We start from the raw sequence: 27,643 nt of genomic DNA on the forward strand, positions 1-27,643 counted from the left end.
CCAGCTGGGGCACCTCTTTATTCCAGTCACTGCCCCTGCCCCCCCAAAACAGCCAAGGCCCAGCAGGCTTATATCAGTCTCCCCCTTGCTCTGTGTCCTGACCCACCTCAGGCTCTCTGAGATTGGAGACCCATGTACCCAACCCGTCCAAGCTTCTGGCGGGTGGGGCCTCAGAATAAATAAGACCCAATTTGCCGAGGTCTGAGGGAAGGGGGCAGTCTTGCAAAGGGCCCCCAAACTCTCTGTTGAGTTTTTCATCCTCCCTGCTGCCTCCTGGATAGGAACTGCACTGTTAGTGGAAAAAACAAAATTCCCAAGGTTTGGGGAGGAAAGAGCCTTGGGGAAAGGGCCCTGGGATCTGGGTCCCTGTTTGGCTTCTCCTTAGACTGAGCCCACAAAATTTGATGTCTTGAGAGAATGAAGACATTCTCCAGGGAACACACGTAGACAAAGTCCTGCATGGGTCTTCTGCCCCTGGGGCAGGGGATACAGGTTGGCCCTGAGGGCACCGCTGGTTCACAAGGAGGTGGGAGCATCCTCAGAACAGGGCACCCCCTGAGTTGGCGTGCCAGCAGCCCATCCAGGGCAGCTCTGTGGCCCAGCGGCCCGAGGCTGTTGCCTGCAGTTTGGCCTGGTCGAGGTGCCAGTATTGGTCATCTCTGAAGAAGATGATGGAGCCGTCGGGCCGTGGCAGGGCACCACTGACCTCCTCAGGGACACCGCCCCAGTCCTGCAGGCCTCGGGGGTAGTAAGGCTCCACCTGCAGGCCCCCTCGGGCCAGCACGTAGTAGCGAGCACCCTTGAAGAGGATGAGGCGGCTCAGAGGAGGGAAGAAGAGGGCTGCATCGGGATGGCGGGGCAGGCCGCCTGCCCGGCACCGCTGTGGTGAGCCCTGCACTGGCTTGTGGCCCTGGAACCTCCAGCATCGACTCCCTGTGGGGATTGGGAGAGCTGGGGTGAGCTGGCAGCTCTCACCCTTGGTCTTGTCTCCACCTCTGTCTCCCTGTTCCCCTACTCCCCCTCATGTTGGAGCCCACGGTGGTTAGTATTCGTGATAATGAAAATGGATCATACAGTACTAACTAGTTAAGAACCAGTAGAGGTGGGACTATTGTGACCTAGACTTTCAGCAGTGTCAGAGAGAGCAGATAGCTCTGAAGGAAGCTCTCCACCCGAGTGGGAGGCAGGCCCCCTTCCTGGGTGAGGAAGGCCAGTGACTTTCTTTACTACCATTACTACCAACAGTTCTATGAGAACTAACAGTTCTATTTTTGGTTGGTTTGCTGCCCTATCCCAACACCTCCAACCAGGTCTAGTGCAGAGAAGGCACTCAGTGATTGTTGAATGAATGAATGCTCAGTACAACTCAATGACTCAAGTAATATACTGCACAGTCCTCAGACAACAAGTTGTTTTAATCCTCCTCTTCCAGCAAAACTGAGGGATTATTTTCCCTATTCAAGAAATTCAGGCTACAAGAGTTAAGTGAGATGCTCAAGGATTCCACGGAAGGTATGACTTGCCAGTGAACTGCAGAGCGCAGGAGTGACCCACAGCAGTGTGTCCTTTCTTTGCTTCCCTCTAGACTCTTCTCTGAAACTCTCCCACACTCTCTGTCTGGGACCCTGTGCCAGGGCCACTTGACACCTGTGCCATTTAATCTATCACTAAAGGGCTCTCCTGCTAGAGTTCCTGGGGATACAGGTTCAGGCTGGAATTGAGACTCCTCCTCCCTTTTGGCCTAAGGCAGGTGGCCGCTTTGCTCTAGGCCTCAAGTGTCTCATCCACCCCAGGACTGGTACCTTTGAAGAAGTAGAAGTCTCCGTCCTCCAAGGATACTGCGGCGGCCTCAATGTGGGGGGGAAGCCCAGCCCACCTTTCCTGTAGTGGGTGGGGCTCTGAGACATTGCCATCAGCTGCCACCTCCCAGAAGTGGCTCCCTTGAAAAATGTACAGTTGCTGTTGTCCATCTGCCGAAGACAAGAGTTGAGGATTGACCACGAGCCTCCTGCCTGCTTTCCAGTGAAGGTGCTTCCTAGAACCCAGCTTCCCAAACTGAGAGGGGCGGTAGCGTGCACAGTCGGGGTGCAAGGGAAGGCACACAGGAGGAAGCAGTGTTTTACTTGGTGAGGGCTGGCTACCCTGCAGAATGTCTGTGGCTTGGGATGCCTGGATTTTATGTCATTTCCCACCCTTGTACTCCAGCTCTGCAGACCCCTGGAGATGTCAGGGAGGAGAGAAGGAAGCGAGGCATGGGTGGGACCATCTTACCGACAGTGATGGCATCAAAGTAAGAGTGGCAATATTTAGGACCCTGGGTTTCGGGGCGCCTTCCCTGGGCTCTGTGGGGGTCCCAGGCCTCAAAGTCAGTGAACAGCTTTCCTGGGAGCTGGATGGGCACCGAGCCCCTCTGGGGCTTCCCTTCATGGGGAAGGAGAGAAGAGGGAGAGAATGCGTACTGTTTGGGGGTATTGAGGGCTTAAGACCTCCTCCTTGCTTCCCTTCATCATTATCTGATGTGAGGGGCAGGAAAGGAGAGTTGGGGACATGGGGGTAAGAGTTGCCCTTGGTTGTTGGTGTTCATTAACCATAGCACTAAACTCAGAAGTCCCCTGTCCTACCAAGTAATCTGGGAAAGAGGAGCCCACTGAGATAAACTTGGGAGTGGGGGACCAAACAAGGATTTGCAACTAAGAAAAGGAGAGTGTGCTCTTCCCTGAGTCCTGGACAAGGCAGATGCTGCAAGGCAGAGCTCAAGGGCCCAGGCTGGGGTAATTACAGCTATTATAATTACTACATCATCATACTTCCCTTAGGAGAGTGAGGCAGAGTCCACCCAGCTTAGAATCTGGCACCAGTCCTGAATCTTGATCTGCAGCTTCATAGCTGTGTGACCTTTTCTCATAAGGCTAAACTGAGGGCTCTCAATCCTTTGCTAATCAGGAATGGAGCAGTGACTTGAACTCAGGGCCCCTGCCCCACCCACGCCACCAAGCCCTCTGATGGAGACAGAGTGCTGGCTCTGGCAGGTCTGGGTCCGGTTGGTCCTTGGGCAGCAGCCCTGGCCAGTTCATTCTGGGGGAGGAGACATTGACTGAGTCCACCTCCAGGCAGACACTCAGGCTAGCGGGGACGTGGGCATCAGCATCAAGGAGGACAAGACGGTGGGAAAGCAAGCAGAGCTGGGAGCAGGAATGAGGGTTCTGGGGTCTGGGATGAGGCCAGTGGTGGGACCGAGGGTCGAGTCTGGGTGGTGAGGCAGGGATGTGAGACGAACTGCTGAGGCCAGAGGCTGGGCAGGAATCAGGAACTGGAACGCAGAGGACGGTTGTGCACAGGAACTGGTTGGGATTGATAGAGCCAGGCATGGCAGGAGCTGGAGCCTGAGGAATTCCAGATGATAGGACAGCCTGAGGCTTCAGGATTGGGAAGGACCGGTGACCGGGAGGCCAAATTCCCGAGCTTAGGATGGGGGTCGTATCTGAAGGCCCCGGATTGGGGCAAGCATGGGACCAGTGGCGGCGCGGCTGGGGGGCTCACCATAGAGGCTCTGCACGGCCAGCACGTCGTCCCAGCTGAGCAGCGCGTCGCGGCCCAGCCTCTTGTAGTAGGGCGCCATGAGCGCGCGCGGCGCCGGCGAGTGGGGCAGGCCGAGCGTATGGCCGATCTCGTGCGCCAGCACCACGAACAGGTTGCGCCCGCGGCGGCGATTCAGGGACCAGTGCTCGTCGCGGTCGAAGTGCGCTTCGCCGCGGCGGGGCAGGAAGGCGTGCGCCAGGGCACCCCCTGCAGGCGGCGCAGCGGGTCAGGGGTAGCCCACCGCCCGCCCAATCCCCACCGTCCCGCGCAAATGCCATTGGAGTATGTGTGGCTGTTTTCTGCTGCGCAATTTCCCTTCTAACTCGCAGAAGCCTCGCAGAAGCTGGAGTGTGGAGCAGTGAACAGGTGACTAGGCTCTGACGTATGGAAGCCTAAGAGGCAGCGCACTGTGCAGACAGCATGGGGCCAAAGCCCAGGTTCCACTCCTGGTTTTACCATTTCCTAGCTTTGTGACCTTGTGCAAGTAGCTTAACCCCTCCGTGTCTTCACTTCCTGATCTGAAAATGGGAATGATGATAATGAGACTCTTTCTCGTGGGGTTGTTCTGAGGATTAAAAAGGGGTGGCATATGTGCATGTTACATGTAATACTTAGTGCCTAGCATATAATAAATCTACATAAAAATTATTTTAAAAAAGACCTAGGTGGCTTTTCTGTGAGTCTCTACCTGCCTGCGCCTAATATTAGTGAGCAGGGGGAGTTGGGTTAGATCAGTGATCCTCAAGCTTGTAGTGTGAGATAGAGCTTATAGATCGTGCAGTATCTAGGACCACTGCACACAGTTCACTTTCTGCAAGGTCAGAAAACTGCACCATGACACTGTTGGCCTAGAAGCCTGTTGAGGGTCCTTCTAGGGTTGCCTTCTTGGAGCCCAGGCCAGCTGGGACTGACAAGGGTCAGGAGGCTCATGGGCATGGACAGTCATCATGTGTAGGAGGAATACAGGCTTCTCTTTTGAATATGCCTTGAGCTATTTCACACAGTGTTAGTCCTTTCCGTTCAACTCTCACAGTAATCCTGGGAGACAATGGGCAAATTTCAAAGGGAGAAAACCTAAACTAAAAAAAAAAAGCACCGGCCTAAATAAGAGAACTGCTTCCCAGTCCAGTGCTGCTTTCGCACCAGACTTGACCTGGGCCTGGATGTAACATCTCCTGGAGATAGCATGGGTGAAGTGAGTTACATGCAAGCATGTGTATACTACACATGGATTCTCCAAAAGCCTGGATTTCTCCCAGTCCTACCCTGGGTCCAGGCAGCAGGGCTCTGAAGTGGGCTTTGCTCTGAGTGGGCTTGATGGAAAGCAGGAGAGTGCAAGGGAGGTAGAGGCCCAATTCCCAGGCCACACAAGGGCTTAAGTTCCGGCTCTGAAGTGGTACGATCAGGTCTCCTTTCCTCATTAATAGGGAGGAGATGCACAGATAGCCCACATTTAGCTTCTGAAAGGCAGTGTTGGGCAGAATGGGGGTAGAGCAGTTCAAATTGCAGCCATAAGCCTTCAGGTTTGGGCAAACAGGAGACCTTTCTGGGCTGTGGGTGTATGAAGCAATTCCCTGACAGGTAGTGGGTGGGGGCAGGGCGGGAGTGGGGCGGTGGTGGCCTCTGGTTGTTTTTAGGGCCTTGGTCTGGAGAATAACCACTCCTGGAGAACACAAAAGGCAGGGGATGGCTTGCAGGACCTCAGAAGTGTCTCCCAGGATAGATCATACTCTTTATAGAGTTTGATCAAAGCAGAACCTCAGCTGATCATCCCTTCAGCCATGTGGCACATACTAGGGCAGGGACACTGATCCCATTCTACATTTGAGACTCAGGGTTCTTTGGAGGCAGATGCAGTCTGACCGAGGCCAAAGGGAGAGCATATGCTCCATTGCCATACCAGACTGCCTCTCCCAATTGGGTCCCCTCCTGCCGCATGGGAGAGAGGCTCTGTGTCAGCACCTGGGCCATCGAAGGCGTTGCCCAGCCCATCATTGTGGTCCCCTTGAAAGAAGGTGAGGCGGATGTCAGCGGGGCCTGTGGCTGGGGCCTCCCAGAACTCCAGCGCTGAGACGTTGCTCCACAGCTGGAAGGCGGCGCTCACGGCTCCCCGAACTGCCGGCTCCGGCAAGTGCTGGGGCCAGTTCACCAGGCGGTAGGAAAGGTGCTGCTTGTACCACTTGTTGCCTGCCAGCCAGAGAGGCCACGTCAGTCACGCCTGGGGCTGCTCCCTGAGAGCCGTATGATGGGGAGATAGCCCTCCTCCAGGAAAAGGCACAGCCCTTGCCCTGGGAAGCCCTCCACTTGGCTGGGGAGACACTGTTCTTGGACTGGCAGAACAGCTCTTGTCCTGGAGAGACCCCAGTCCAGTGGTTTGGCCTGAGGAGGTCCCGTGGTGACAGGGAAAATGCAGCCTTTGCCCAGGAAAAGCCTGCAACCTGAGGGCCTCCCTGGCTTGAGGTCTTCTTCCTCACAGCTAGGATAAGCCTGAAAACCACCCTGTGCCTCTTGCTGGCACAAATCCCAGCCCCCGCTACTATGTTGGGGTGGAGAAGAGGTGGGGCCACTGGGTCATAACCGTGGCTGCCCTCTCAGCCCTTCCTGTCTGCCCCTCACACCCTCCCGCCCCAGCCGCCCTTTCCAGTGCCTCTGGCCTGCTGCTGACAAAGGACCACAAGACCCAGTTACTTAAGGTCTTTCCATGACCCCTGGCCCTCCCCCTCACTTCCTCAGGGACTCCCAGGAGCTCTGAGGTGAGAACAAATAAGAACAAAGTGTTTGTTTTGTCTCTGAGCAAGAGAAATTTTTCCATCTCTGCTTACTTAAGAGTTTCTATTCCTTTGCCCCAAACTGCAGTTCCTCCCAGAGGACTTGGCAAAGACCCAGCTCAACTGAGTCCCTCTGCAGCTCACTGTGCACTCAGAACCATGGTGCTTGAGATGGTCCAGATCCCAGTCTTTTCGTTGGCTGTTTCTGAGCCCTGCAGGCTTAAGGGCTGAGATTGTGACCCCCAAGAGGAAGACTCAGAACTTGGAGGCAGGACTCTGGGCTGAGGGAATCTATAAGAAAGCTGTCTTTTTGGGCCTTTGTTTCTCAAATGAATCAGAATCGCTAGGACATGAGTGACAAGTGCAGGGCAGGCCTAGCCATGCTAGGGGCCGGGTCAGTGGGCACAGCTCCTCACCGCCCAGGAGGGGCAGATGAACTTCCAGGCCTCCAGCCCCTTTGTCCTGGGGAAGTCCTTGCCTGAACCAGGCAGGAGGGAGTCATGGAAGTCTGGCCATCTCCTTATACAACCTCTCTGCTTTATTTTGGGGAAATTGATCCAGGGGAGGGGACCTGCCCATAGGCACAGAAAGAGTGGGTAGCAGAGCTAGGACCCGAGCCCAGGCCCCCAAACCCATCCCATTGCATTTGACAGTATACCACAGAGAGGCAGGCACATTGCTAAGACTAAAGGCTTATACATTTGCTTAAGTATCACTCCTCAGGTCAAAGCAGGAAATCTGCAGGAGCTGAAATTCTCCAGGTGGAAGGGAGAGTCTTAGAGAGCAGAGGAGCTAAGCGCCCTCTCTCTCCCTGATCCCCCTAGAAGTGGGGGAGAGGACTGTCCCTTCTCCCACCCTGAGCCAAGCTCCACTCAAGGCAATGCTGCCTTGTGGGGCCTATTTGGCCTGGCAGCCACCCAACTCCTCCCAGCCAGTGACCAACCCTCAGGGAGGGAAAAGGGAAGTATTCTAAGGAAGGGAGGGAGACCAGGAAGGCAGAGGGAAGGCCTGGGGTCCAGAGGCACTGCCTGAGGGTTCATTATGTGCCGGTAACCCTTTCAGTCAATAGCAATGAGACTTACAATAACACTTGCACAGGACTGGCTGGTGCTGTGACCTTTCACACCCTGCTGTGTGACCAACTCTCAGACTCTCCTCCCCAAACTTCAAGCTTCTAGAAGGTTGTCAGATGGCTCCTTCTGCCTCTTTGCAGGTAGAGGAGACCCCTTACTCCAAGGGCAAGAAAGGGGAGGGTGAGCAATTCTTTCACTCTAGTAGCCAGTGAAGGTGACAGCTTGCAGGATAAAAATCCCCTGTGAAACTGTGTATGTGTGTTTGTGTGTAGTGTTTGGGGGAGGGTAGGGAGGACAAATAGGAATAGGAGTAGAGAGAAAATGCCTAATTCTCCTTGGGAAGGGTGTGGGGTGGGGGGTGTTGGTGTGCCCGCCATAAAGGAATGAGCTCCGGGGCCAGTGGCCTGAGCCCTCTCCCCTGCCTTCTTCCAGATGTGTGTCCTTGGGGCAGGCTGGCCACTTTAGGCCCCACCCCAAACTCCTGGCCAGGCGGCCCATTTTCATAGTGATGCCCAGGCCACTGCAGCACCTGGCACTGTGCCCACCACACCCTGCTCCAAAATCTAAAAGAGAAGAGGGGAGAAAGAGGTGGGAAGGGGGCAGAGCTAGACTAGTTGCTTGCGGAGGGACCTGGAGTCCTGACTCCCAACAGGCACCTGACTGTGCAAAGAACGTGGTTTGGAGTCCCCATACCTCTACTTACAACCTTCCAGTGAATTAGGGAATCTCTCTAAACCTCAGTTTCCTTATTTGCAAAGTGGAGTTGCTAAGACTTACCTCATGGTAAAACTAAAATAGCAAATGAAATAGTGACATGAAGCTGCCTGGCATGTGTGGGTGCTTAGTGAATCTCCATTCCCTTCTCCTCTTCCTTTTCCATCCCAGATACACCCCCACCGCTATGAGGGAGCAGGGGGGATTGCAAGTCATCCCTGCAGGCACAGAGGGGACCAGGTGCTTGCAACGAGGTTGCCAGATTTAGGGAAAAAAAAAAAATATATATATATATAGATAGATAGAATACCTAGTTAAGTTTGAATTTCAGATGAACAATAAGTAATTTTTTTAGTATAAGTATGTGAAAACACACCAATTATTTGTTGTTCATCTGAAATTCACATTTAAGTGGGCATCTTGTATTTTATCTGGCAACTCTGACAGTCAGGAACCTGGCTTCCATGAGCATCGTATTCACCCACGTAATGGAAGGTGGACAGCCTAGGAACATGTGTCATTTTTTAAGCACCTACTCATGTCCTAGGGTTTTTCCACATCTGGAATCTCACTCAATCCTCCCAGTGACAAGAAGGCGTGGCCACATTCTGCCTGTGTGGCTCTGGGAAAGTAGCTTCGGTTCTTTGTTCCTCAGTTTGCACATCAGTGAAATGAGAGTAACGATGGTAACTATCCCATAGAGTTGTTATCGGATTGAGTTAATCCACTTCAAACCATGCTTGGCACGTCATAAATGCTCAGTAAGTGTTCATTGTTATTACATTTTCTCTCCTATGGCATGAGAAGTGCTCAGTGCTTGCCAAGTCCACAGCTTTTCCTAGAAACTCTTCCTCCCGAGGAGGTAAAGGAGGTCAAGCAGCTGTCGTTCAGGTTGTGAGCAATAGGGAAAGTGTCTAACCTGGCCACTGCTGTCTGGACCAGGGGTCAGTGGCAGATAATGAACTGGGCCTAGGCTGGTGAGGGAAGGCCACCCTGAGGGAAGAAGCACAGACCTCTACCCGAAGGGATGCTCCAAAATGGATAGTGACAAAGGGACTCCATTAGATCCTCCCTTAGGGCAGGAGGAGATGAGATGCTGACAGAAGGAAGCATCCCAGGTGCACTGGATGTGCCCTGAATGCCTGTAAGGCATTGTCCCAATTCTCTGGAAGCTCACTTCCAGTTGGAAACACCACTGCTGAGACTGTGTGTGGGGCCACCCCACTTCCCACTGTATTCTCACGACAAGCCCCTTCCCCATGGTAGTCAGGGGCCATCTCCCCTTGGCAACTGAAAGAGCCCATGTCTTGGATAAGGAAATGGAGCAAAGTGACATGGCTAAGGTCACACAGACAAACCTAGAGCCGCAGCTCCGGGACCCTGCTCCTCTGTTCTACCTTGTCCTCTCCTCTGCTGTCCGGAAACACAGTGGGACAGAGAACATGCTGACACCAAGGACATCTTGACCCCAGAGTCCAGACCCCATCTCTGCCTCCATTTATCTCCAGGAATGCACTGGGTCCATACCAGGGACCCAGAGTGGTTGGATGTGCAGACACAGTGGAACTGAATCGGCAAACACCTGGTAAAAGCCATCCTCCAACACCCGAGGGGAAACACCCCCAATTTCCTTATGGATTCGCTTAGAGATGAAAACAAACTATGTGCCTTATGTCCTGTTCATAGCAGATATTATCAGTAAAAGTAGTTAAGGCAAATTAAAAGAGGCAGTGGCCCAAAGCACTCAGGATAAAATGAATTATAGATGAAAACCTGATGGGACCACCCCATATTGGTAGAAATCTTAAAAACTGCAAAACTCAGTCAGAGATTAGACTTAGTACAAACAAGACGTTAACATTACACACAGTGAAACTTGTTAAATTGATGAAGAGTTGACAGAAGAATCAAATTTTCTCAGATCTTAGATTTGTAACTTTTAATCCTAGAAGATTGGATTTGGACAAATGAGGAGGAACAAGAGGAGATGAAGAGGAGAAAAAAACCCCCAAAACTATAAAAGGAAAATCATAACAGCAGAAACTATAATCTGTAAAACATGCTATGATGAAATGTTTAGAAGAGGCAAATCCAGAGACAGACAGTAGATCAGTGCTTGCCAGCGGCGAGGGGAGGGAGGAATGGGGAGTGACTGCTAATGGGCATAAGCCTTCTTTTTTGAGGTGATGGAAACGTTCTGGAATGAGATCATGGTAATGGCTGTACAATTCTGTGAATATACGAAAACCACTGAATTGTACACTTAAATGGATAAATTATATGGTATGTGAATTTATGTTTCAATTATGCTGCTAAAAATGTACTATGGACAAAATAAAACTTATCTATGAGTCACATCTTTGTTGAGTAATTCTTAGGAAAAGAAGAATCAATTTTGATATATTTTAATTCAGTAAAATATAAAGGAAAATGTGGTAACAGTCTAACTGCCTTGCATAGCAAATTGATCAAGGAATTAAGTGGGCTTGAGACGGTTTGCTCTAGAAAATACTTGCACATTGCAAATTCACTGATGTAGGTATAATTCTGATTTAAATGTCTGTGTTCACAAACGCGGTCTTCAGCCTGAGAAATACTATTCTCGTCTGCTGCGCTCACCTCTCCCGCTCTGGAGCAAGGTTACAGACAAAGCCCAATCCCAGGCTGAGCATTTCTTTCTGGCCGTAGGGCTTCAAGATATTGAGAAATCCCAGACTAGTTAGATTTTAACTCACCTTGCTTTGCAAAGCGTTTCTTACGCCTCATTTTGGCCCAGTGTCCAGCAAACAGGGTGCTGATCCTCTCAGTCAAGGTCGCCTGACCATCAGTATCTACAACCCCACAGCGGGGCCGTGTCATCTGGCGCAAGGTGGCAGGGTCCAGCACACCACTGACAGGCAGCTGTGACACCCACTGGAACTCCCTGTCAAGAGGAATTGAAATAAAGGACCACAAAGGGAGGGTGGGTAGGGCAGATGCAGGCAGGGAGCTTCCCTGGAGACAGCAGGAGGCTAGGGCAGGAGAGGGAGGGAGCAACGGAGAACGACCCCTTGGACATGCGTGGGAGGCCAGCCTTCCAGGAAGAGGTGACACAAGCTTTGCACTCCAGCACCCCTAAGTCCTCCCCATCCTTCTGTCCTACCTGATGGCATTGCTGAATTGTGTGGAGGTGGGAGCTTTGGGGATCTGTTCATTGAGATATCCATACTTCTCCAGGAATGCCTGGAGGAGAGAGGAACATGAACATCAGCATTTCCCACAGTGTGGCATCCTTTCCCCTCCCTGTTGTCACAACAGGGTCCCTGAGCTAGAGCAGAGAGTCCTAGAATCAAAGCCAGAAGGCCTGGGACACAGTTCCAGGCCACCACTGGCTAGATGGATGGTCTTTGGCAAGTCACTCAATGTTTTTGAATCTTGTCTTCTTGAACTGGCCAAGCAGTTCCTTCGCTGCACATGTCCTGGCAGGGTCAGGAACCCAGCAGCGCATGCTTTACTGTGGAGATATGAGCTACAGAGTTGGCAAGCTCCTTTTCTAAACCACAGGTTTATGTGTAAAATGGGTTTAAACATAGCATCTACCTTACAAGGCTTTTTTGGTGAGGATTAATCACAATAGTGAATATAAATCAGTTAACACAGTGCCTGTCACCTAGTAGGAACACCACACACAGTAACTATCAGAATATGTGTTATATAAATATACACTATTCATATGCCTCAACTTTGCTCCTGAAATATCTCAACTCTCTAGGAAATTTCCCTGTATTGATCAGGAGTTGAGCTGATCGCCTGCCAGCTCTGCCAGGCCTGGATTGGGAATTAATTCCTTCTCTAATCCTGGCTTCTTCCTAAGCAATTCTCCTCCCTCAAAATGTAGATATGCTTAAGGCTCTATGAACAACAAATGCACTTATCTTTAGTCCTATGGTTTATATAAACACTTCTCTAGAGAAGTATTTTTTGAATGAGAAACCAGCAACATCCTCCTTTCATCCATTCATTAATTCATTCAATATACTAGGTGCCCTGCCAGGTGCAATGGCCAACAACACAGCCCTAAAGGACCTTATACACTTGTGGATGGAGACAGACAATAGAAACATAGATAACAGATAAGTAAAGGAGATAGTTTTGGTGTTATAAAGAAAACAGGCAATGTATTGAGGATTACTTAGAAACTTTATGCCAGGAAGTCAGAGAAGGACCCTCTGAGGAGCTGATGATTGATTTGAGTCCTAAAGAATGAGAAGTTGCTGGCCATGCAACGAGATGGGGAAGCCCTGAGTTGGGATGACGTTTATGTGTTGAGTGAACATTAGGAGGGCTGGAGCACAGTAAGTGTGAAGAAGCAAGGCATGCGATGAAGTCAAAGGGGGGGCACAACTGTCAGACAAGGTAAGAAATGCAAGTTTTATTTTAGTCTTGATGATGGATTAATTGTGGGGAATGAAAGAAAGAGAGGAATCTGGCCCTAAATTTTTGCCTTGGAAGGTGATGCCCCTTACTGTATGAGGACACCTGAGGGAGGAACAGGTGGGGATGGACGGGAATAAGATTAACACAGTGATGTCAAGTAGCATTGGCGGCATCATCCTGCAGCTCAAAGGAAAAGCTGACATTGTTCAGCATGTAGCTGATGCAAAGCTGTGGTCCTGGGTGCAATCCCCCAGGGAAATTAGTATAACCAGAGAACATGCCATGGCCCAAATGCCTTACTCACTGCCTGCCCTCACACACCTGGAAGCTGCTCTTCCAGCACCCAAGTTCTTAGAGGCCAGTGGAAAGAAGTGTGTGACTCATTGCCTATTACCAACCCTACCCTTCAGGGAAATGGTGCACTTGGCTCCCTGCTTGAACTTTGCACTGATAAACTCAATCAATACTTAAAAAAAAGTCACCTTGACTGTTTGATTCTTACACTGACACACATCTCTGTGTTACCTATAGATATAATTGTCTTCTTTTTCTCTTACTCATCTTTGCTGTATTTCTTAACTCAAATCAACCCCACTCATAGCTGCTGCCTGAAGGAAAAAGCATAGATTGGGAATGAAACTAGACACTAAGAGTCAGGATGTGCAAACCCCAAAGCCTTTGCAGGTCTCCAGCCTCCCCTTTGGGAATGTCTTCAGCAACCACCATGTCCTCTTCTCCATACAGCCACTTTCCATAAGGAACTCTGATCCTAGACAACAGAACCCTTTCCACGTCCATATATTGCTTTTCTGCATGGACTTATTACTACTTCAGCACTATTGTTTTTTTTTTTTCCCATTGCAAGTGTAAAGTATTTTGGGATGCATAATGGATTAAAGGAGTTCTAGTGGTTTAATCTGCAAGAATGTTTACTGCTCAAAATAGTAGAATAGCCACTGGGCTTGGAATCAAGAATCTGTTCCCAACCACCCAACTCTGCCGGGTGGCCGGCAACACATTGCTTCACTCCTTTGAGCCTGTTTCTCCATCTGTGATGTGAGAACAAGAATAACCCTACAGAATTCTCAGAAGAATTAAGTAAACAATGCACAGTTAGCATAGTTGTCCGACAGATCATAAATGCTCAATAAAAAGTTGATATAGTTGCTTTGCCTTGGGGGAAATTAACAGCAGACTTTTGGAACGCAGCCCGTCTGTAAGAGGGGAACTGCTCTGAACAAGGCAGCTGCCCCTTGTCCTTACTTTAGGTGTTCTAACTCAGACTTGCCTCACTCCAGTCGGGGGCCTGGTTCTCTTCCCTGCCTCCCCACTTTCCCTTGGTGAGGATGGACAGAGTAGCTTTCTAAAGGAGGCCAGGGCATTCCTGTCCCCTAAAAAGCAGTTTTGCTGAGTGAACATGGGAGAGACTGGGTCATGGTCCAGAAGGCTGGCACTCCCTGTGCCCCTCCCCCAAACCCACCCAGCCCTTATCAGCGACTTGGCTCCAGTTCTGGAACTATGAAGCCTTGGACCGAGCAGGAGGAGGGAGGGGAAACTGACTAGCCGCGGCGTCTCCTGTTTCCTGGCTGGGCTGCCCTGCCTGGTACTTTGGCAGGCAGGGTGGGGGTGGAGGCCTTTGTCTGGGGTCCATCAGAGGGGAAGTCCTGGGCCTTTCTTCCTGACTCATCTCTGGGACCCTGTGGGTTGCAAGGCAGAGCTGAATATGTCCAGAAGTGAGCATGAGTGAGCATGTGTCCAGAACACTGGACGAGAGACACCAAGGAATGAGAAAAGAAATTTTAAGAATTTGACATTATTTATATATTCATAAAAGCACTGAAGAATTATAATGGGGATTATCAGGGCCTAAGGACTCCCTTATACTTATTTTATGCTTACTATGAATCTATTAAAATCTTTTAGATTATATACAGGAAGGGGCCCTTTAGTACTGTCGGTGCTGTGTGCCCTGAAGTTCTGTTGAGCAGAAGCAGACCCATCCCTGGGGGACAGGAGACAGGGTCCACATGCCTTCTGCTCTGGCAGCCGTCCCTAACCCTCTTCAGTGAGCCCACTTGCCATGCCTCAGTCCCTGTTCCTGCTGCCCCCAGGCCCCAGAAAGCTGAGAGAAATGCCCCTGTCTGCATGGGAACAGGAGCGGGGGCGTTGGGCGGGGGGCAACTTGGCAAAGCGATCCTAGGAGAAGACGTGGGACTGAGAGGGGGAGCTCCCCCTCCCACTCCAGCGTGCCCACTGCCCACTCACCGCCGAGGAGGAGTCATTTCCCTTCCAGGCTGCAGTTTCCCTGGGGCTTGTCCTGGGCTCTCCCAAGGAGTCCCCGAGCTCCCCCTGGGGTCATCCCGCCCCTTTCCCGCAAGTGGTGCCCAGGCTGCAACTCTCTGCCTTGCAGTCCAAATGGAGGTTTTCTCTTTTTCCTCTTCTCTACCCATCCTCTCCCCTGGGGAGCTCAAGCCTTGAGCTGAATGGAGAGGAGGCTGGGGGGCTGTGTCCCTTCAGTGATTCACCCTGTTCTACCTAAAAGCTTCTGCCAACCTACCTCGCCCACTTGGTCAGGGCTGGGGCCACTTACCCGAGGAGCCACCTCTGAAAAGCCCTGGGAGTGGCTGTGGTGTCTGGATAAAATGAGAATGGTTCTCCCCAGAACCCAGAAAGCTGGGTGGAATCAAAACTCTGGGGCTTCTAGTCTCATATCTGTCCTTACTTGTCATGGGAAGATGTGTAGAGCCCAGTCCATTTGGTGCCTGAGAGAAGGAAAATTCTGACCACTTCTGAGCACGGTGAGACTAGCAGTGAGGTGTAGTAAAATGAATCCAGGCCTGAGTTAAGAGCTCTGAGTCACTGGCCTGGCGGAGCAAGAGCATTGGCTGAGTGTCTTGGGTTTTATTGCTCATGCTTAGGCAAATCCTGTGCCTCTCTGGGTCTCAGCTTCCTTTTCTATAAAATGAGGAAATTAAAAAAATTAAAAAACCAAGTCAGTGAACCACCCCCCACCCACCAAAATAAATAAATAAAACAAAATGAGGAGGTTACATTAGAGCTAAGACATACTCTAGCTCCATCTAATTGTAGCCTTGCTTCTGTAACTGGTTAACTGTGTGAACTATGACCAAGTTACTTAACCTCTCTGTGCCTCAAAGTATAATATGGGGAAGGAATAATGCTTTATGTTTCTCACAGGAGAGTCATGAAAATCCAGTAAGAAGATGCTTTGGGAAAACTTGCTGATAGTTGGATCTTTAAAAACATATAGAGTTTTCCCTTTATAGCTACAGAGTCCCTTTATTGCTGGACAAGCCCTTTGGTGGATGAGTCCAGAAGGGTCCAGCTCCTGGTTCCCTGTCCACAGAGAGGTTATGATACCCTCCATGTCAAGCAATTGCAGCAGCAAAATCAAAACCAAGAATTTTAAACTTTCAAAATGGTTAATTCATGCAGAAACCATGTTGATTTACCTATGATTAGTCCATCTCATATTATGTTTCATTAGGATTTTAGTCTTCCCATAGTGACTCTATTTGGTTGTGTTTATCATTCAATACATCTTTAGCATTACTACCCAAGTCAAGATGCAAGGGATGATGCCTGGTGTTCTGCCTTGGCACATTCTGTAAATAAAAACATTTTCTGGTAATCAGAGCACAGCGAGTCCTTGACGATTGTAGAGCTCAGGGTGTTACATTTTTAAGCTTCACAATCACCTTGCAAGACCATAGGCAGGACAGATGCTATTCTCATTTTAAAGATGAGGAAAGGAAGCCTCAGGGGAGTGCAGTGTCCTTCTAGCTAAGGGTCCTAGTGAATGACAGAATGAATGTCTGAGTCTGAATTCTCCAACACCCATCCCGGGATGTTTTATTTCACATTCAAACAAGTGACTCAGAGGCTGTAAAAATGAAGGCACAGGGCCCTGGCTGCTCTCTCGACGGAGAAGATGGCCCTTAGATAAGAAAAAGGCAAACCTGGGGGTGTTTCTAGCTGGATTTCTTCTGTCTCTTGTGCAAGCAGGTCCATGGGTAGAGCAGAGCGAAGAAGCTGCTCAGGTGGTGGCCTTTGGCTTGTCACAGAGGCTGGGATCGCAGCTCCCAACATACGCAGACAAGCCACAGCCACGCTCCAGGACTCAAGCATGGTCCTTCACAGAGATAAACCTTTGCTTCCAAGAGGCCCTGCTCTTGTCCTCTGCTCTGGAAGCCTCCTGAAGACCTCAGGGCAGTGGGCCCAGCTCGGCCCCTTCCCTCTATTTTGGGCAAAGGCCTCCCCTTTCCTTCTGTCTAACTCCTGTTCTCCTTTCCTCCTTCCTGTTGTCCCTAGTCTCAGATTCACAGAGTTCTGTCTGGGTGTAATCTAGAAGCCTCCTACTGTAATCTCTGCTCCTTTTTTCCTTTTCTGTCCTTAAGGAAGTTAGAATAATGCCCTAACAGAGGCTGAGTTTAGGGAGAGCTGTCTACCCATCTCTCCCTGCCGTGTTTCTGCTTCCACCAGCTTTTGCTAAGTTTCCCCATTTTACACTGGCTTGACAACTGCTTTTCCACCAACCTATGGTCTTCTGGAGCCCTTTAGAGCCTTTTCTGCACTTCTGATCACCCTGTACTCATGAGTTACGGAACTGAGCTCTTGGGAACAGCTTCCACACCAGGGTTTCTAGGTTTCTGACTCACAAAATGTCAAAAGAATGGCTCTGGGGTATGAGAAACAGACAGTGCATCTGGGGGTGGATGCTGCACAGAAGCTCTAATGTTTCCCTGGAGAAACAAACTACCCAGCTCCTGGTTGTAATGGTATACTGGGAGTGGCTGTGCAGACGCGCATAGACAACTAAGTGGAAGGCAGGTACTGGACAGAGACATACTGCTTGTTTGTTCTAAAGAAGGTCTGAGCAAAGCATTGTAGATAGATCCCTTGGGACAGTTGGTGTTGCCCAAGAACAGAATAAGGCCTGGCTGGGAATGGGAGGGAGGCCAGGGTGATGATGTCATTCATTAACTCTCAATCTTGTAACTCAGCAGTGGAAGTTCTTCCTACTCACTAGGGTTGTGAGCAGCCCTAGTTTTACTAAGTGGGCAACAATGAACTTGTTCATAATGCAGCTTTGTAAGCAGTCAGTCTCTTCCCAGGCAAAGCCCATTCTGGAAAGCCATCAACTTTATTACTTTGTATGCACACACAGGACACATACAGCCATGCACACAGGGAACAGGAATAAGCACAGATACATGGAAGACAGACACATCCAGACAGATGGACATGGACACCCAGGCAGTTGAAATGTACACACACAAACACACACACACACACACACACACACACACACACACAGGGGCATAGGCATACAGACACACTAAAGCTAAAGAATATTAAGTGCTAGAGAAAATCTTAAAAGTCTTTTAAGAAATTTATAACTCCCTTACTTTACAGAGGAGGAAACTGTAGCTGAGAGAAGGGAAGAGACTAGCTTAAAACACATGACTTATTTTTTCTTTCCTTCTAGGTCCCGAACTCGGACCCTTGCCCATGAGCTCAGCAGGACTATGTACCTTCTTGGGTCTGGCTCCCTGCCCTGTGGTGTAGGGGATTAAACCTGAGCAAAGAGCTGGGGTGACCACTTTGTGCGGTTCCCTTCTGTGGATGGTTGTATTTCCCTAAATGACCACAACAATCTCTCTCCCATTCCCATGCTCCACTACAGTGTGACCTCAGCACTGCTCCCCACCCGCTGTGGTGTCTACATGCTCTGCCCCTGACCTGAGGCTGGTGACTGCTCCAGCCAATGGAGTACAGCACAACTGATGTAATGCAATTTCCTAATCCAGGTCAGAAAAAGGATGCAACTTCATCTCCTTCTTTCACTCTCTCCTCTGCCCCACCTTGAACTCTCATCCCAGAGATCCAGCCACCATGTTCTGAGGCAGCCCAAACCAGCTCACATGGAGACCATGTGGATTGGCCCCCATAGAGAAGAACTGAAGCCCCCAGCTGACAGCCAGCATCAACTGCCAGATAGGTGAGTAAACAGCCTCCAGAAGATTCCATCCCCAGACACTCCAGAGCTGAGATAAGCTGCCCTGGTTTGCCCTATTGAAATTCTGACCCATAGTATCTATGAACATAATAATGGTTGTTTTACTTCTGTAAATGTTGGGGTTATTTGCAATGTAGCCATGGTAACTGCCATACCATCTCTTAGGAATTACAGCCTTATGCTGCCTTTTGTTCAGTGCTGAAAATAGTTGCCTCATATATTTTGTCCTGGGTTATTATTTTAGCAGAACTAGTTACACCAGGATTTTAATCTATAGCTCTGTTCTCTAATATAATGATAAAGATAATAACAGCAAAACACTGAGAACAACTTCCTTTTATAGACTGCTTTCTATGTATTAAATACTATGCTGAGAATTTTTTACATACATTATCTTAATAACATCACACAACAATCTTGTGAAATAGGCATTATTAACCCTCATTGTACAGAGAAGAAAACTGAGGTTCACAGAGGTTAAATGACTTACTTTTAAGTCTGACACTGAAGCCCATGCAATTTACCATATACAGAAACACATGTAAACATACGTACACACATACAACCCCAATTTGCATATGTATGCATACATAGTATATGCATAAGCATATCAAGATACAAACATACCACTACACAATTCCAGAGTTTTTTATGCTTTTTAAGTATTTCTTGTTCTCAGGGGTAAAATTCCCCTTCCCACAATTACGTTAAATAGACTGAAAGAAACTCAATCTGCAATATATTATGTTTCTCAAGCATACTTCAAGATGAAATTCTCTTCCTCTGGGCCACATATTGTCTGTTCTCCTGCCAAGGATTGCCTGGGACCCAGATTTGGAAGGAGGTGGGGTTGGACTCTTAACAAGACTTGGCTCTGTAGAAAGAAACCTTCTCCTGGGGCCATGAGGGCTCTGCACTTGCTTCTAAATTCAAAGGAACAAAGCGAGTCCTGAATGTGCAAAAGCAGAGAGCACAGAGCAAGAGACCAGCACTTGGAATGGTGGTGAAGGAGTTTGAGAGAGGACCCCGTTGTTGAAGCAGGGTCATTTCCAAATTTTCCAGAACAGTGACGACTGCTAGCTGATGGAAGGAAGGGCGATTCAGAGAGGGCCCTCTCCATTCTGCAGTTTTCTTAAACTCAGCATCCCTCTTCTAGGGAAGCATAGTGGGAGGGCAGGAATGAAGCTCTTTGAGGAGCAAGAGTCTCTAGGGGGAGTGGTAGTCTCCATGATTTAGAATTTATTTGAATCTCTTCTCTTTAAAATAGTGGAGACCATAGTCCTAATCTTGAAAAGAGATAAGCTCATAGAGATGCTTCTTTGGGGAAGAAATAAATGATATGGTATATTATTACAGTCACCTGTGTATAGAAAATAGATGCGACAACGTAGATCCACACCCCTACCTCACAGAAAGTTTTCTTGGCCCAACCTCCAAGCAGTTAAGTGTAATGGAGGAAAATGAAATGGGAAATCTTTAGAGTTTGCATAACCTCCCTGCCCCCTTTTTTCAAGTTCAGTCCTGAAGCTATTTAAAGCGCCCTAGGAGCAACTCTTGAGAGTATACTACTTCTACCCTTCTGCAGATGACAGAAACTAGCTCTGAGCTTGGGCGCTGACTTATTCAAGCGGGTCAGCGGTAGCACCATCCCAGGAAAACAACGCTGTCTCCCGTGTCCCGGGCCAGGACCACCCTCTCCACCGCACCAATCTGGGGGCTTCCACTGCGTCTGTCACTCGGGGAGGACTCAGAGCATCCGATGAATGAACTGCCAAGTCTCCCCAGCCTAGGCGATGAGGGACAGTGGTTCCGTGCCAAACTGGGGCGCAAGGGCTCCCCTTCTCTCAGGTCTTGCCTGTCTCTCCCATTTGGTCTCTCGCTGCTTCCCCGCCCCGTCCAGGAAAATCAATGCAGATCCGCGTGCCAATGTGGTTCCAGCCCCCGCACGGGGGAGAATATCGGCTCAGGGTCTTTGTGTACAAGCGTGCAGGGTGCGGAGGGCAGGGGGAGAGTAACGCAGATGGTTAGCTCAGATGGGACGTCTGGGTGCCCTGACTGCAAAGTTCTGGCGGGTCTCAAACACGCGCACCCCTCTCCGCCCAGCACACACCCTTTACCTCCGCCTCCCTGCGCAGCTCTTGGCCTACGCCCGCGGCCAGCTGGGCGTCCAGGCCGCCCCACAGCAGCAGTGGCAGGGCGCGGAGCAAGAGGCCGACACGCGCGGCCATGTCGTCGCCTTCCCCGCCGCCCGGTTGCGGCGCGTGGGGGCCGGCGGCGCGCTGGGCAGCCAGCCGGCGGTCAACGGTGCCGGGGACCCGGCGGATGCTCCAGCTCTGCGCCGCCCGCTCGCGGAGGGGCAAGGGCCCGGGGCTCGCCAGGGCCCGGGCCCCGCGTGCGGGGCCGCTCTGCGGCGTTCGGCCGGAGGTCGTCCAGCCCCGGCAGTGCCCGCCTGTGGGTCGCCGGCCCAGGGACCTGGAAAACCAGGGAGGAAGGGAGGAAGAAGTGGGCGGGAGCCGGACACTGCGGCCCCACCCACCCGGCTCCGCCGCTGGAACGCTCGGCAGTCCTGGAGCCTCTTCCGCTGGCTGTACTGCCTCGCCCGGCGCCCGCCGCCGCCTCGCGGGCCTGTTCTCTCGCCTGCCGCCTGCATTTGATCCGGACCTCCCTGCGGAGGGCGGGGTAAGAAGCGTCTCCTTCTGGCTGTTGGAGCTGCCTAAGGCTTCGATGAAGTCGAGTCCCGGCCTACCTGAGGATCACTGACTGTTTTAGACAGGCTGGCAGGGAGCGAGCCCTGGGAAAAGAGGTCCTGGGCTGGGGTCAGAAGAATGAGTCTGAGGTCCAGATCTGCTTCTTTGCTAGCCATGTGAATCCTGCCTTAGCCACCAGCAGGCTGTGTGGTCTTGGGCAAGTCACTCACTCTCTCTGAACTTTTTTTTGTCTTATCAGTAAATGGAAATAATAAGAGTACCAATAGCATGTGACTGTAGGCAGCATTTAATGAGAGAATAATGCCTGTAATTAACTGAGTACCGTGCTTGGCATCCTGCAGTACGCGTTTGGTAAATGGTAGGCTGCAGCTTTATAACCTTTGGCAAAGGATTTAACTACATCGAGAGTCAATTTTCTCATCAATAAAATGAGAGCAAGTGATATTTAGTTTCCAGAGTTGCATGAAGATTAAAAGAGAAAATGAGGGTAAAGTGTAAAGTGCCTGGCTTTACATACTCCACGTAATTGTAGTAAAGACGGAGTGAAAAGGTTTACGTGAAAGCCTTAGCTAAACTCACACTGAGCAAAAGTAAACTGTTTTTATTATCTATCTGTCTTAGTAACTGCGAGCAGGTTGCTGTCTCTTTTCTAGTCTCAATTTGCCAACCTGTAAAATGCAAATGACACAATGACATCCACCTCTGGGGGTTGTCTTGGGGATTAAATGAATTGATGTGAAAAAATAATTTGGAATCTATAATGTGCTAAGCAAATGTAATGTAGTGTCTTATCCTAAGGCTTAGGGCCTCAGTAGCACACAGAATGTTTTTGTGTTTTTTAGAAAAAGGTGCCACTCTGGTGGAGGAATTTTTAAAAGGCTCCTCTCTGAGCAGACAGACACCTGTGAAACAGGCGTTCCTGTGGGTGGACTCATTGAAATTGGCCACGCCTACCTCAAACCAACCAATGAAAACGCGGTACTCCTCCTGGACGAACCAATTAGAGACAGTCGCCTCTCTGGGCAGACCAATGAGAAAAAGGCTTCTTTCAATGACTCAGACACTTCGCTACTCTGGCTCTTCTGCGGGAATAAGAGTCGAGGAAGGATTCCCTTCCCTATCCATACTCTCTATTTGCCGGTGCCCTTGTGCAATCTGTAAGGGGCGTCCTTGCCTGCAGCAGACTCCCAGAGATGGTGAATAAGGCCTGGGCCTTATCTTCGGAGAGCTTTCAGTCTAGCAGGGCAAACTGGAACGAAGGGTGTCAGTAAGGACAGAACAGACTGTGGCAGGGCTACCAGTTCAAACAGTCTTGTGGTGAGCCTGCAGGAGGGAGATCCTGAAGGGGAGTCGAATAGGGCTGCTAGAATTAGCAAATAAAAATACAGGATGTCCAGCTAAATTTGCAAATCAGATTAACGACGAATACTTTTTTAGAATAAGTATGTCCCAAAGCAATATTTGGAACATACTTACATGAACAATTTATTAATAGTCAACCTGAAATTCAAGTTTAACTTGGTATCCTCTATTTTATCTGGCAACCTAGAGTGTGTATGTGAGGGGGATGTCAGAACGTTGCTGCCATGACATGATATGTGGTGCCCTCTATGAATAGGTGGATTTTGATAAGTCAGAAACAACTGTGCTTTGGAGCAGGGGGACCAGTTAGTGAGGAGCATCAGTTGGTGAAGACCCTGTGGGTCAAGCTGGAGTCAAACCCAGGTTTGCCAGTTCTTTCTCCAGGCAGAACATCTCCATCCCTCCTCCAGCACATCCCAGAAGTTCTCTATTTCAGCTGCACTGGGAGGAGAGGGAAGGCAGGAAGCAGTGGTTCTCTGTAGGGCTGAGACACTTGTGAGGAGATGGGCTCCACCAATCAGAGAGCTGACCTTGCCTTTCTCTGCATCCCAGGTTAGTCCTGATCCATGGATCTTGAAAACTAACAGCACTGTTATGTTTGAAAGTTGAACTTTCTCTGCTTTCCTTTTGTGCCCTCGATCGGATTATTTCATCCTATCCTCACCTCTGCTGTGGTCACTTGGAGATGCTATCCAGACTTTGAAGTGCCTGCAAGAATTTATGCAGAACAGAGCTTGCTTCACCCACACACTTACTCTGGGCTTCAACCATGCCTTTGCACAGGATGTGTCTCTGTTTTCCAGGAAGAGAGCATGTTTCCACGGTTAGAACCTGGGGAGCAGAAGCTTCAGTTCCTTTCTGGCTCTGAAACTTACTCATAAGTCTCAGAGTACCAAATTCTGTGATCTTCTTCAGGAAACCAGGCCCCGTGTAGCTCCATAACTGAATAACTGTGTATTTTTACTTTCCAGGATACATTCTGAGCCAAACCACTTTGGATGGGGTGGAGAAGGAGGGCAGCCTGCCATATGAGAGGAGAAATGAGGAGGAAAGGAAGATGAGAAAGGCAGGGTAGTTTACTGAAACAAGTGGATGAGAAAAGTGATGGCAGAATGGCTTCAGAGCAGTGAGTCTCAAAGATCACCCACGTCCAAAACAGCACTATGGTGACAAGTTCCTATATTAATCCAATAGCATTATTTCTTCCTTTAATGGGAGTGGGGTTGGGGATGGGAACAAGGAGTTGGAACAAATAACAATGGTTAATACTTGGTGAGAAATGATTATGTGCTGTGTACTTTCCATAAATCATGTCATTGAAACTTTGCAGCTTCCTTATGAGAAAGCTATTATAGGCATCTTTATTTTACATATGAGGAAACTGAGGCACAGAGACATAATATTGCTTTGTCCAAGGCCACAAATCTAGTAATGGAGCCAGGGTTCCAATCTGGAAACTGTAATTCCAGATGTTGGGCCCTTAAAACAGTATATATACTATCACGCCTCAAGTCAAATTTATAAAATGTGATTCTTGGATCACCTACATTGAATTACCTGGAGGCACCTGTTAAAAATTCACACCCCTGAGCCCTACTCCAGACCTACTGAATCACTAAATACTAGATGCTAATGTCCAAGAAGAAGATAGTGCTAGGTTTCCCAAAGATCTGGCTCTCTCCTTCCCTCTTCTCTTATCTTGGCTGAGCAGGTTCCTGACCTAGTTGGGCTGGCAGTCCTCTCCATTCCTCCTCTTCAAAGAGATCTGCTTCTCTTCCCACTATTCCTCATACTGGTGCTCAGTTCAGCTCCACAGTCCCTCCCACCCCTACTGGAGTGGACAGGACTTCTGTGGAACTCATGCCAGGGCTTGGGCATCTTGTCTACCCAGGGGAACAGCTGGCAGGTGTCCAGGCTTTTCCTTTTCCTGGGACAGAAGGTCAGTCTTCCTGACCGGGACCCCTTGAATCAGGCAGGATGTATGGACCTGTACAAGACCCCTCTAGGCCTCAGTTTCTCTGTTCATAGTATGAGGAACAATTTGCTTTGTCTCTGCCCCTTCCTCCTCCCCAGGAAGTGTGCAGAACACAAAGTAGATTTTATCAGAAGGAATTCTGGGCTCTGGAGAAAGGCACTAACAGAATGATCAACATCAAAAAACACAATAATATAAATAATAATAAGAATGATAAGAATGATGGCATGAGATTAGCTTGGGAGACCTGGAGAGGAGGCTTTCCTGAGAACTGTAAGGATTTAGCTCTGATAATTTGGATTCATTATTGACCAAAACCTCTGTGCATTTTTAGCTGTGATTCAGTTTTAGAAGCCCTGACTTTCTAGCAACCTCCTCTGCCTCTTTAAGAGAAATTTCTTCCCTCCAGCACATGTGGATGTGACCTTGTTAGCCTGAATCACATTCACAAGCATACTACATATCTACTGCTCTGCACACACACACACAAGCATGTTCACAGGGGACTGGGAAAAGCAAGACATTTGTGGTGAGGCAGACCTGGGTTTGAGTCTTGACTTTTTCACACTCTGTTGATCCTTGCAAATCAGCTAACCTTACTGAGTTAGTGCTATTTTAAAATGGTACAACGATAGTTCCTGCCTTTCCTACTACCCCAATATGCTATGGGGTGCAAGCTAGACAATTAATAATTGTTAAATCCTATCAAGTGCTAGACATTGGGTGCACAGACACAAACATATACATGTGTATTCTTTACACAGGTTCATACCCACATGCCTGCCCCAGGACATTCACAGGAGCACTTCCTCGCCAGGCTATGCTTTCTGGCTCAGAGCAGCCCCATGTCACCTAATAACCCTCATCAAGGTCTTCAGGGCGTCAGCCTCTTCTGGTTTGTTTTCTACTCACACCAGGACCCAGGAGACTTGTGAGAAGCACAATAAAAGCCTGGCCAGTCTGGCACTGATCCCCACTTCCCTTCCACATAAAGGCTGTCTAACTGCCAGGCATCTGGCCTGAAAGGCTGGGCCAGGACCTGCTCAGCATCTGCTGCTGTGCTTAAAAGACCTGCTAACAGGAAAGTGTCTGGTTCCTTTCCACCCCAAACAGGAAGTGCCTGCTACTGTCTGAAGGCTGGGGTAGCCCAGTCATTTACAAGGAGCCTCCCCCTGCTGCAGGGGAGCCTCAGGGTAGTTTTGCTCTCTAGGAAGGCTGGAGGAACAGGGCTCCAGGGATGCCTGTGCAGGAATGGGGGTGGGCTGGTGGTGACCATAGCTACTATTGTATGTGGCACCTGGTGCAGAACAGGCTGTTATTCTTTCAACAAACACTCTTGCAACACATACTCTGTGCCCCATGGGAGACATAGGAAAGTCCTAGGTAAGGTCTTTGAGCTTGGGGAGTTTACAGACAAGTCAGAAAGACCAGTTATGTCATCCCCCTTACAGTTATTTATCCATTTATTAAATGCAAGGGCTTTTTTCTCCCCCTTTTTTTTCAGTGACCACTGTTTCAGGCACTGTGTGAGGCACGGAGGGGTCAGAGATGAACTACACAACCCAACTAGAAAATATTTCAGCTTCTAATCAGGTAGGCAAGCCTTCAATTATGTGGTACAACTGTGAGTTCACAGAATTTCAAAGGACAAAAGATCATTGTGGCCTGATTTTTACTGTGGTGGGAGCAGGAACTTCTCCTGCTTTCTATCTTGCCCCCTACAGTCTATTCTCAAGACAGCAGCCAGAGTCATCCTGGTAAAGCAGGTCAGAGCAGGTCGGGGCTCTGCTGAATGGCTCCCTCTAATGGCTTTCCCTCTCACTCTAAGAATATTCCTAGTCCTTATAGGGTCTTACAAGGTTCTGGTAGAAGACCAGTAGTGGAAGGGTTGGGAAGCCAGACAGGGGATGGAGGCAACTCAGAAATTGTCAATAGCAAGAAGACTCTAACTAACTAGAGGCTGGAGGAATGGAGGGAGGAGTGGAGTTAGGAACCAGGATGACCAGTGGAAATTGGATCTCTGGGGAAGACAGCTGCTGCCTAAGAGATCCCTGTGGCAGAGAGGGAGAGGAAGAAAGAACCCTCGCCCTTCCCTTTCTTCTACTATCTAATTTCCCACCAGGATGCCTACTGGCTGACTCTAGCTGGAAGTTACAGCTTGAAGGAATCCCTGAAACTGAAATGCCGCCTGAAAGGGGTCAGCTCCCCATGTGAGGACCTGAGGAATGGATTGGGGGCAAACAGGCCCAGTACTAAGACCTTTCTAGACACACTGTGCTAAAGCTATGTGTAAAATGTACCTGCTGTCTTGCCTAAATATGCAGAGTGAGACCAGGATAGCGGAGGTAGAGGGAGCTGGATCTTGTAGTATAAAGAATGACTGGATAAAGATAAAAGATCTTAAGATAATCATTGCAGGTAATCATTCCCGGGAAAAAGCCTGGAAGGCAGGAGGGCACAGGACTCAATCACAGGAAGCACCTTTGGAAAGAAGCTCCAGAGCAATGCACACTAGGAGGAATTCTCTTGTTTCAAGTTTGAGAGATGCTCTAAAAAGAACACTAGACTTGGACCAAGGGCCTGGGAGTGAACTTGGCTTCTGCCCCTAATTGGCTGTGTGGACCTGGTAAAGAATTTTGCCTCCCCAAGCTTCAGTGTTCTCATCTACAAAATGTGGATAACAACAATACCTATTTCACAGGGCTGTCCAGAAGATTAAAAGAGATATGGATATAAATAAGCTAAATGCCACTCCTCTGATGAGATTCTTCAGATGTTCCCTGTTGTTTTTTCACTTAATATTCAAATTCCTCCACAAGGCATATGAAGCTCTTCAAGAGGAACAAGATAGGGCTTCTGCCTACTTCTTTCACTCCATTCCTCACCACTCCTGACCCTTGCAGGTCCACAGACCAGCCAGACTGAACCACTTGCAGTTCCCAGAAATATGCTCTCCTCTAGTCTTTGCAAATATAACCTATTCTGCCTAGAGCAGTGTGTTCCTGATC

General features: G+C 49.4%; 1 protein-coding gene and 1 long non-coding RNA gene across 5 annotated transcripts; one reads left to right on the forward strand and one right to left on the reverse strand.

Moving 5' to 3' along the window:
• Window positions 1-21,266, reverse strand: MMP28 (matrix metallopeptidase 28). Of its 3 annotated transcripts, none has more exons than XM_036911012.2 (8): window positions 21,127-21,266; window positions 11,277-11,356; window positions 10,870-11,057; window positions 5,542-5,766; window positions 3,541-3,786; window positions 2,272-2,421; window positions 1,803-1,970; window positions 1-933 (listed from the first exon to the last, which is right to left on the reverse strand). In XM_036911012.2, the coding sequence occupies exons 1-8, from the start codon at window positions 21,238-21,240 to the stop codon at window positions 539-541; spliced, it is 1,566 nt and encodes a 521-aa protein (XP_036766907.2). In that variant the 5' UTR covers window positions 21,241-21,266; the 3' UTR covers window positions 1-538. The 3 variants fall into 3 exon arrangements, with proteins under 3 accessions (XP_036766907.2, XP_036766908.2, XP_036766909.2); XM_036911013.2 differs by lacking the exon at window positions 21,127-21,266 and adding an exon at window positions 20,708-21,092; XM_036911014.2 differs by lacking the exon at window positions 2,272-2,421.
• LOC130683532 (uncharacterized) lies at window positions 16,983-27,643 on the forward strand. 2 transcript variants are annotated; one of them, XR_008997294.1, is made up of 3 exons: window positions 16,983-18,572; window positions 26,140-26,228; window positions 26,758-27,643. It is a non-coding gene; the product is annotated as an uncharacterized LOC130683532 (long non-coding RNA). The 2 variants fall into 2 exon arrangements; XR_008997293.1 differs by having other exon boundaries at window positions 27,054-27,643.

The sequence above is a fragment of the Manis pentadactyla genome, chromosome 4 (genome assembly GCF_030020395.1).
Source record: "Manis pentadactyla isolate mManPen7 chromosome 4, mManPen7.hap1, whole genome shotgun sequence".
NCBI lineage: Eukaryota > Metazoa > Chordata > Mammalia > Pholidota > Manidae > Manis > Manis pentadactyla.

Coding starts and splice junctions, on each gene's coding strand:
- MMP28 (XM_036911012.2), bottom strand. CDS start 21,240: ATGCAGGCGGCAGGCGAGAGAACAGGCCCGCGAGGCGGCGGCGGGCGC. Junction 11,058..11,276: donor CAATTCAGCAATGCCATCAG/GTAGGACAGAAG, acceptor TCCTCTTGACAG/GGAGTTCCAGTGGGTGTCAC. Junction 3,787..5,541: donor CAACGCCTTCGATGGCCCAG/GTGCTGACACAG, acceptor CGCCGCCTGCAG/GGGGTGCCCTGGCGCACGCC.